This window comes from Hippocampus comes, unplaced genomic scaffold, assembly GCF_001891065.2.
Source record: "Hippocampus comes isolate QL1 unplaced genomic scaffold, H_comes_QL1_v1.1 scaffold27, whole genome shotgun sequence".
In the NCBI taxonomy this organism is placed as follows: Eukaryota; Metazoa; Chordata; class Actinopteri; order Syngnathiformes; family Syngnathidae; genus Hippocampus; species Hippocampus comes.
Genome location: NW_017805145.1, coordinates 444,537 through 454,322, shown reverse-complemented (window position 1 = coordinate 454,322; position 9,786 = coordinate 444,537). Strand labels below are relative to the sequence as shown.

At 40.1% G+C, this 9,786-nt stretch overlaps 2 protein-coding genes across 2 annotated transcripts in view; one reads left to right on the top strand and one right to left on the bottom strand.

The window, feature by feature from the left end:
• The first annotated feature begins 301 nt into the window (after nt 1–301).
• Nucleotides 302–2,742, top strand: LOC109514540 (rho GTPase-activating protein 10-like). Its single transcript, XM_019867727.1, has 7 exons — nt 302–348; nt 569–675; nt 765–859; nt 1,769–1,850; nt 1,978–2,020; nt 2,242–2,310; nt 2,618–2,742. Exons 2-7 carry the CDS (start codon nt 640–642, stop codon nt 2,725–2,727), a joined length of 435 nt encoding a protein of 144 aa, XP_019723286.1. The 5' UTR covers nt 302–348; nt 569–639; the 3' UTR covers nt 2,728–2,742.
• Nucleotides 2,743–4,376: 1,634 nt separating this feature from the next.
• Nucleotides 4,377–9,786, bottom strand: part of epsti1 (epithelial stromal interaction 1) — a 12,141-nt gene continuing 6,731 nt past the window's right edge. The window contains exons 6-8 of the mRNA XM_019867695.1: nt 7,767–7,825; nt 7,453–7,526; nt 4,377–4,454 (exon numbers count right to left, since the gene is read on the bottom strand). Coding sequence (XP_019723254.1) covers nt 4,377–4,454; nt 7,453–7,526; nt 7,767–7,825 — 211 coding nt within the window. The remainder of the gene's footprint in view (nt 4,455–7,452; nt 7,527–7,766; nt 7,826–9,786) is intronic.

Below are 9,786 nucleotides of genomic sequence, written 5' to 3'. Positions count from 1 at the left end.
ATCATAGTGCCTAAGGGCTCAGGTAACGACCGCCACAGCTCACCTGTTTTCTGGGTTTGGTCATATTTATTGGCAAAACACATTTGTGAGGTTTCTCGCTGAAGAGGAGACTTGCAAAACATCGTTAGCTTGAACAATTTCACAAATGTGTAGAAGATGTGCGTGCATGTGTTTTTACGAGGTCATTATCAAGTTGTTAGTCTGTCATAACAACATCCTTGAGCTACATGTGCATGTGCATGCCCACCCACACACAAAAATACACACACGCACACGGACACACTCAAACAAATCTCAGACAGACGAGCCCGATCAGCTGCGAGGGATACCTTTACGTCCAGGAAAAACGTAAGGATTTCTGTTGCTGTTTAAGTCGTCTTTCGTTGTAAATACTGCGTAGTGTCCATACAAACGTGCTGCACACTCGTTTGACTTGCTCCGACAATAATGGTAAAGCCCAATTTCCTTGTCCCCAAAAGGCGCATTAGTTGTCGTTTTGAAATTTTGACTTGACTTGATTTTCCATCCCAAGTTATTCATTTTTTTCCCATTCTTTTTGGTTTTGCAGGACCGCCCCCTTTCGGTTCAAGTTGGGTAAAACGCTACTGCACGTTTGTCAAGGAGCAGAAGATCCTGCATATGGTGACTTTCGACCACAGATCTGGCGGAAGGAGTGTGAGTGTGCCATTTGCGCAAATTGGATGTTCAAATTTTCAGACCTGCTGGCAAAAGTTCTTTCATCACGATTTGGTTTTCGTCTTCAGGGTGAGACGGAGTCGGTCACGCTCAAGTCCTGCGTCCGCAAAACGACGGACATGTTGGACAGGAGGTTCTGCCTGGAGCTCGACATTACAGATCGGTAGGGTTCGATTTGCTTGTCTTTGAAATGGCGGCTCCTATTTGAATAGCGGCCATTTTATTTTGAGGGACGTGTCTATGAACTGAAGTTGGCCTTGATTTTTACAACATTGCCAGCATGTTAAAAATTATGTCAAGTACAAGTCGTGTTGAATCAAGATGAAAAAAGACGGCGCTCGACAATCGCACACGGCATAGTGGAGCGACTGGAAGTGGAACGCCATCATCATACGACGGAAAATAATCTTTAATACGGCGTTCCACGGAGCTCATTTACAACATGCAACAATTGGACAGAGTTTTAATTCATCTGTTAGACTGTCACAGGCTTCGCTGCTGCTGTTGTGATTAGCATCAGCGTTTGAATGGCACTTGGCAGTTAACTCTCAATTTCTGCGGGAGTTTTTAACTTGCTTTTGTGCCATTTCGACCACAAACCGTAAAGGTACCCGGATTTAGGCTTTTTTTTTTGTTTGTTTGTTTTTGATTTTTTTGTTTTGTTTTTTTGGGGGGATAATAAGGGCGATCCCCAACATTCGCACAGGATAGCGACCAGGCCCAAGCCGATCTGCGATTAGTGAAAATCAGCATGATAATTGACGCCTACTGAAATAACTTGTTGGCTGTACGTTTCTCCATGGGGCTTTAGAGTCCACAGCAGACGGGCCAGTTGGAAATCCTTTGTAAATTGGCCCATGCCAAAAACATGTTCTTGATGATTACTTAACTTCAAGCTTTCATGTTATGTCGTAAAGTCGACTCGTCGACCAATCGCGTCCATAAACAGCAGTCATCACACTTCTCAGTGGATGATAAACTCAGTGACGATTTGGGAAAGAGCGTCTTTTCAAGGGGTGGACCCTATTTCATACAGTGTTGGCCATGGTCTAACTTTGCTGGTTTCTCTCAGGCCAGGCACAGCCCTCACAGTGCAGGCTCTGTCGGAGGGTGACCACAAATTCTGGATGCTGGCCATGGGTGGGAAGGAACCTGTGAGTCAAACAACCTTGCACTATGTCATCATCCGCAACTTGCTCTGCTATTAAAGTGACAGCAAAGCGATTGTTGCGCTGACCCGCGGCTGCCCATTGCCACAATAACAAACTTGTCTCATTACAGATCGGCCGCTATCTCGGGAGGACATATTCAAAAGAAAGAGGAAGTAAGTGTCGGGATGATTATCAAAGTTTTCGCGTAATAGGGGCCACGTTGAAAGGAAAAGGATAGTATAGCAAGAACAGCACTGTAACGTTCGAACAAAATTCAGAATATAATAATATCGTCTGGAATAAGCTATAATTTCAGGGGCAGTAAGTGGAAAATTTCAGAGAAAGTACTAATGTGAGCAAAAAGCCCTCCGTTACAAATATTGTTCTGTTGCAGTCGACGCTCAGCTGGATGACGTGGGGCTGACTTTTGTGAAGAACTCCATCAGCGCCATCGAGACACGAGGTCAGCATCATTTAACGATTTCGTATACATTTACCAGGAGAGTTCACGCTGTGAGGGAGAAAAGGCCGCTGACAACAAAACCGGGGGAGGAACTACTCTGTTGCAGTATCTCTTTTTGCACACCAGGGGTCAGGCGTGCACCAATTTTGAAAATGACTTCCACGCTAAGAACCACAGTTGCTTTCTGCTGTATTTACATGCAAATGACAACTTGTACAGCATTTATGTATTTGATGTTTCTGCTCGTTCTTAAACCACCAACCCCTTTGCGATGCCACTCAAGCACCGTTTTATGATTGTTGCACAGGAATAAACGACCAAGGCTTGTACAGAGTCGTTGGCGTCAGCTCCAAGGTGCAAAAGCTCCTCTCCTTAATGATTGGTAAGTTGTTGTCAAATCAAGTCCCACACTTTTGAGGATAGAAAAAATGTGCCCCGCCCCCCAAAATATACCAAATTATAGAATAGAGAATGTGATTTTGCAAGAATAAAATGGTATGTCACAACACTTCATGCACTAGTCACTCAGCGTATAGACACACACACACACACACACACACACACACAGTCATCTAAGGAAGTTTGAAAGGTCCAAGTCAGAACCACATTGAGAAGGCCAAATGTGTGTGTGCGTGCGTGTGCGTGTGTGCGTATGTCTTGACAAAATGGTGGACGAAGCCAAATGGCGCATTGGAGCAGGAAATGAGACTGCTGTCTTCCTGTAGCTGCCACAACACTATTAACTTCCTTGGTTCTGCAGCCATCGAATTCCTCCTGTGTCATGTGACCTCCCATCAGTCTCAGAGAGATTTACAAGGTGCATCGCTGAGTTTGCAACTTTTGGCGTGTCATCAATCACCACATCTCTGCGGCAGTCACCATGTGTTTCCTGTTTGTGGCATCCTGCCAACTACAGCAGCCGTCAACTCGCAATAATAAATGAGCTGCGAAAATCATGTCAATGCAGTGTATGCGGCATATTGTAATGAAAGGGAAGAGTGATGTGTCACCAATGATTGGGAAGCTTCATTACGTCTCACTAAAATAGCTTATTCTGTACTTGCATGCAGGGGTATTAAGTGTAACATTTCAAATCCTTCAAAGATATGTTCCTATTTATGTCATAAGGCTGGGGATTTTCATAAAACATTTCCCCGCAGGACACACCTTCAATTGTGTTTGTAATGGGACACTTGGCCACTGTATCTAAAGCCATGGGGTCAAACTCATTTTCATTTTGTGCCAAATCAAATCTCTCAGTATAACATCCATCCATCCATTTTCGGATCCGCCTTTCCTCACAAGGGTCACGGGGCATGCTGGAGCCTATCCCAGCTGTCTTCGGGCAGTAGACGGGGGACACCCTGAACGGGTTGCCAACCAATCGCAGGGTACACATGGTCAAACAACCATTCGCGCTCACACTCACACCGAGGGACGATGTCAAGTGTTCCATTAATTTGCCATGAATATTTTTGGAATGTGGGAAGAAACTGGAGTACCCGGAGAAAACCCACACAGGCACAGGGGGAACATGCAAACTCCACACAGGAAGGCCGGAATCGAATCCTGCACCTTTGCACTGTGAGGTCGATGCACTAACCAGTCGACCACCGGGCCGTCTCTCATATAACATATTCATCTTATATATGAGTGTATTACATATACAGTGACCCCGCCACCCCCCTCCGCCGGGCATCATTCCTTGACATTATGCTGTGTGAAAGACAAAGGTGTATACATGCCAGGATTTCTGGTAGGGCTTGGGAAGTGGCAATTATGCACGATCGCTGTGTTAAAGAGGTAGAGGGAGGTACTGGAAATAAATCTAGCACAGTGCAAATGCAATTTCCAGCGGTCTTTAAACAGAGTCTCCCTCGCTCTTTAAATAGAAACAAAGCAATAACAAATACTGGACCATAACACTGTTCAAACCGCTGCTGTATGTTGCGCTTGTCTGCATCGCTAACATCCAACTTTTTTGTCGCAACTATGAAGTTAAAGTTGCCTAAAAAGGAAACAGTTTGTTATTACAGATAGATAGATAGACAGACAGACAGAAAGACTCACTGGGCGCAATCTTGCCGGAGTTGTTCTTGCCTTTTCTTCTCCTTCACCTGCTTCTGTTCCTCCAGACACTCAGCCTGCAAAGCATCACAGAGACACAGTAACCACGTTTATATACAGGGCAATACTTTGTCACAGCACTGTAAACAATATGAGCATATGCTGTAAAAATCTGTGTGCGGTTATAAAAAATGCTCTTTTGGATCATTCAGCAAAAATTCCCAAAGAAAGTCTGTCTAACAGAGTGGATCTGGCTTCACTTCCTGACCTATTTTTGTCAGTGTAATGTACATTGCATAAGTACTTTCCCAAAATCCATTACAAGTTAAGTATCAGTAAGAGAGTTTGGAATGATGTTCCTCAGGGAAATGTTTTAAATCCATTCATTTTCTATGAAGGTGTCAAGCCTTAAAACAAAGCAAAGAATACTTGTATGTTTTTAAAGGGTCTGTTTCATGTAAAAATAACTTTTTTCAGCTTTTAGAGATGTTGAGATCCAAATTCTTCACAAAAAACACCCTTTAAGTTGTGTTTCCCTCCATTCATCCATCTCGGAGCATTCTTGGATGTTCCTGCTCTCTCAGCATTAGCGCTGCCCAACCCAAGAAAATGATTGGGTCCTCAATCTGAAATGTAGAAGATTAAGGAGCCACTCCCATAATGCCAACTGCCAACTAAACACACACCCACTTTCTCAGGCAGCCAGCAGGACACCTGCCAAGCACTATGATCGGCCACCTCGGCCGGGCCATCGGCCTTCCCTGCTGGAGCTAATTTATAATCACATTCAAATCTAAGGGTAATTAGAGTTTTCCAATAACCTAAGAGGTGTTTTTGGAGTGAGGGAGGAAGCCAGAGTACCCGGACAAAACCCATGCTAACACCAGGAAGAACATGCAAATTCCACACTGAAAGGCCGAAACCCATTTTAGAATTCCCAACCTGTGATGCTGTTGTAAATTATAAATCAAAATGTTTTCCGTAAAAAAATGAAATTGTGAATGTTTCAATGGAGGGAATATGCAGCAGATTAGCTAGATGGATGGATGGATAGCCAGATGGGAGGATTGAGTGGATGGATGGATTGATGGATAGAGATACATAGTGTCAAATTGTGAGCCATACGAACAAATGAATTTCATACATTTTAGAATAAGGCTGACACACCAAAATGTAGGCAAAAAAGGGGAAATTGTTATGCACAGAGACACTGCTACTTTAACTTTTCATTTCACTCGTAGTCTGCAGAGCACTCAGTAGCGTTCCTTCATCATGTCCTGATGCTTGCCTCAAGTGCCATCTAGTGTCTGCAAATGTTATTGCTCCTTCAACGGTTGTTGGGACGTGGTGATTTTGAACTTTTTGCAACAAGTACTCAAACTGGGGGGAAATGTTAATTGTAACTCTGGACTCTGTCAAAAAGTGCTGACTTGACAGAAATATAAAGACAGAAGAGCACAAGGAAATGTGAAAGACCCCCCGCCCCCCAAAAAAAGAAAAAAAAATCACTCTTAGCATGATTTCTTTACACTTACTCACCAGTTTTATATACCCCCCCCAAAAAACAGCCAGACTACGTATGTTTTTTGTTTTTATTTACCTTTTTTCTTTGCTCATGTTTCTTCCGTTTGAACTCATCCTCCTCTTCTTGTCTCTTCTTTTGGGCCATATATTCCTGTTTCAACTAACGAAACACACATGTATCATCATCCATCCATCCATTTGCGAGACTTCTGAAATGACCAATTTGCTCAAATTACATGAACATTATTGAATGCAGGGATGTTCCAATCAGGGTTTTAAAAGTGGCGATACCGATAATTCACGAGTGTGATTGGCCGATACGATCAGATTTTTTTCTGTGTAAAAATTTCAACTTTAGAACTTTAACTATCGATTTATCTTAAATAATCAATTACTTTTTAAAAATTATTTGATTAATCATATATTTTTTTTAAACACGTTAAATTTCTATCAAAAAATAGGACACTGCTTCAAATTGATAGTGCCGAAAATGCACAAACAATTTATGATTCAGTTACTATTTTCGTTTGTAACATACCAGAAAATGGGGGGAACGTTGGATCATTATTTCTCCCAAAGAAAAAGTAGCAAGTTGCAAATACCCGATGCGGATTAAACATAATCACTAGTCGCGTTTACCTTGTATACGTTTATATACTTGTTTGGCCTTGTATTCCAATCAGAATGCAACCAAATTACCAAATGGAAGGAAAATACTTCATATCACAAATCACAGGGCAAATCAGGATGTAATTTCATTTGGCATATTTCCTTCGCCAATCAGCAGGAGAAACTGTACACCATACCACATGACAATGTACATAAAAACTGTTTTTTCCCAACAGGTTAAAAAAAAAAATCAAGAATCATCAATATTGACTCATATGAAATACCAGCCCTACTAAACACATTATGTTAAGAAAGGCATTTATCTAATTTTAATATTGACCAATTTATTTTACTTTTTCATCGTTGCATTTACTGCTTATTAAACATTAAGTATTATATGTCAAAATGAATTGACCTAAATTCAGCCTTTTTCTCCGGGTCCTTATTTGCAATGGTAAAAAGAAAGAAAAAAAAAAAAACAACAACAACACTATACTGTACTGTATATCGATATCACCAACATGAAACAATTTTGAGTTAAAGGTGCAGTTCACCCTGAACTAAGAACAAGGGAACCATATTTGGAAACAATCCAAGTGAAAAGAATTGAGAAGCTCCCTTTTGTCAGAAGTTTTTTTTTTCCTGCCATCTTGGTGCCAATGAACTATGTTGAAGTGTGTTGAGGAGTTTCATTTTGACAAGAAAAAGTGCTTTGCTATCATCTTGTGCCATCTAGAGGCATTTTTATTTTTAATACAAAACAATACAATGCAATACAATACATGCTATATAAATCTGCATGCATTGTATTGTATTGTATTGTATTGTATTGTATTGTATTGTATTTTTTGGGCGGGAGATGTGGTTTGGGGGGGGAGCATCAATTGCTCGCAGTTTTCCGTTTACGGTAAAGCCGTATCCTTGGCAAGTAGAAAACAGTACCTTCTTCTCCATCTTGGAGCAACGCAAGTCCTTGAACTGTCTCTCCCTGACTTCAGCCAAAGTCGCATTCCCACCTTGAACACAAGTGACAGTGAAAATCCCGGAAGGTGCGCGTTACAAACACAATGCTTGAAGAGTGCTGCTTTTTACCTAATCTCTCTGGAGTGGTATGCACATGTGTGTGCCTGTTAGCCTCCTTCCATTTCTGAAGCTCATCTTCTTCCTTCTGAGCAACTAAAGCGGTTTTTAATGACACAGAAAGTAAGTTGGAAAAAAACAAAACAAAAAAAAAAACGTATGGAAAGCGGGCTTACTCATTAGTGTCTCCTTCCGGCGAGACTCATTTGGAGCGATCATGGTCACGCCCTCTAAACTGAGATGGACCAAAATATTAGGAAGAGCTCATGTGTGAGACTTCAGCTCAGCAAACATGTCAAGGATTAACGCCACAAATGTGTTTTGTTTGCTTATTCACTTTTCAGTCTTTCTCAAAATGGCAGTCAGGTTTGCTGCATTCACATGTCTGAAATTGACAAGACTTTTATACTGACAACTACAGTATTTCAAAACAATTGTAAATATATCATGGTGTAAATTAGAATATGGTAGAATACTTCAGTCAAAGATCAGTAGTTACATTTAAGAAAGGCGAAACCCAGTTTTGATTCACTGTATAGTTGTTAATGGTTTTACTTTGTAAGATTTTCATGATTATAGCCTGCGATTAGCTGGCAACCGGTTGAGGGTGTCCCTGCCTACAGCCCAAAGACAACTGAGATAGGCTTCAGCACGCCCCGCGACCCTTGTGAGGATTAAGGGGATCAGAGAATGTATGGATGGATAGATGGATAGATGCATTATAGCTTAAAATGGAACAATAATCATCATTTTGAGAAATCATAAAATTATATCCATGAAAACAAAGGGATTTGAAATACATACATTTTTGTAGATGGGATTTTGCCCCCCCCCCCCTTTGTTAAACAAATTTGAAAATACTGCATTGAAATCAAGCTTTGCCAGAGCTGGAATCGAACCCGGTACCTCTGCACTGTGAGGTCGACGCGCTACCCACTCATCCAGCAAGCTGCCCCTACTTTTATCATGGTTTGCAATAATTATATTTTCACAGCTTTTCATTCAAAATGATTCATGTATATGAACATTTCAGTAAAAGGTGGTTTCTTATGCATAAATTTTGATCTATGGATGTAAAATTTTGCGAAAATGATAAAAAGGTTTTTATTCAATAAAATTGTGCATTGGCAGTCCTATTATAATCAATAACACCAAATTAGATGTTTACAGAGTAAGGAGATGTGAGGATCAATATTGTGTGTAATAAACTGCGTCAAATTATTCAATTTTGTGTCTGAACATGACCAGAAAAAGTGGACTAATGTTTCTCTTGAATCACGACAAAAATTGCACTTCATATGTAAGTCTTTTTTAAATATCAACAGATATAAATTGATTGGGAAGAATCTATGTATCACTTCATAAGCGACCTCTTTAATTTTGTTAGAAATAAAAAAATGTGTATGGCAAAAGCCAAACCTTCTAATTGATACTACCTGTGTAGGAGGACCAGAATGATACTGTGGAAGGTGTGTATACAATGTCTCTATGAAAAAATGTCCGAATTATTCTGTTCTTATTTCTGCTGTTGTCTATTAAACATGATTTTCCAATAAAGATTTCAGTAATATTCAATAGTCTAGTATCTTTTCTCAGGGGGCTTTTAAAAAGTGATCCGCTACTTGTATAATTCACAAAAATGCAAAAAAAGGATTAAAGCAAGGGTCCAAAGGTTATCTAAAAAGTGTATTCTTACAAATCTAATTCCAATAAAGTTGGGATGTTGTGTTAAACATAATTTAAAAACAGAATAAAATATCTTTAGTGTCAGCTGTTTTTATAAAACAGTGATGCAAATTAACAAATCAACGGACAGAATAGGAAAGGCAACCATAACATTTAAACAAGTTGTACATGGAAACATTTATTTTCTCATGAAACATGAAATAAAAAACATCAGATGGACATTTTATATTCTATGGCAGGATAGTGTTACAAAGATGCAAATAGACAATCCGAACAGTAATACGGTGACTATTGTAAATGAATTCAACTTGAGAGAGAAACAAAACCACTTGAATATTATTTAATAGAATTATTCAAAGTCAATTTGGTTTGAGCTTGTCAGTCGGACACTGTGCAATAAAAAGCATGGAGCTCCACGTTTGTTTTATTTTCGTCACAACCATAAAAATATTTTTGTTATTTTTCAAATTAAAAGACAACACACAAAATTTGGAATTACATGTTGTATAC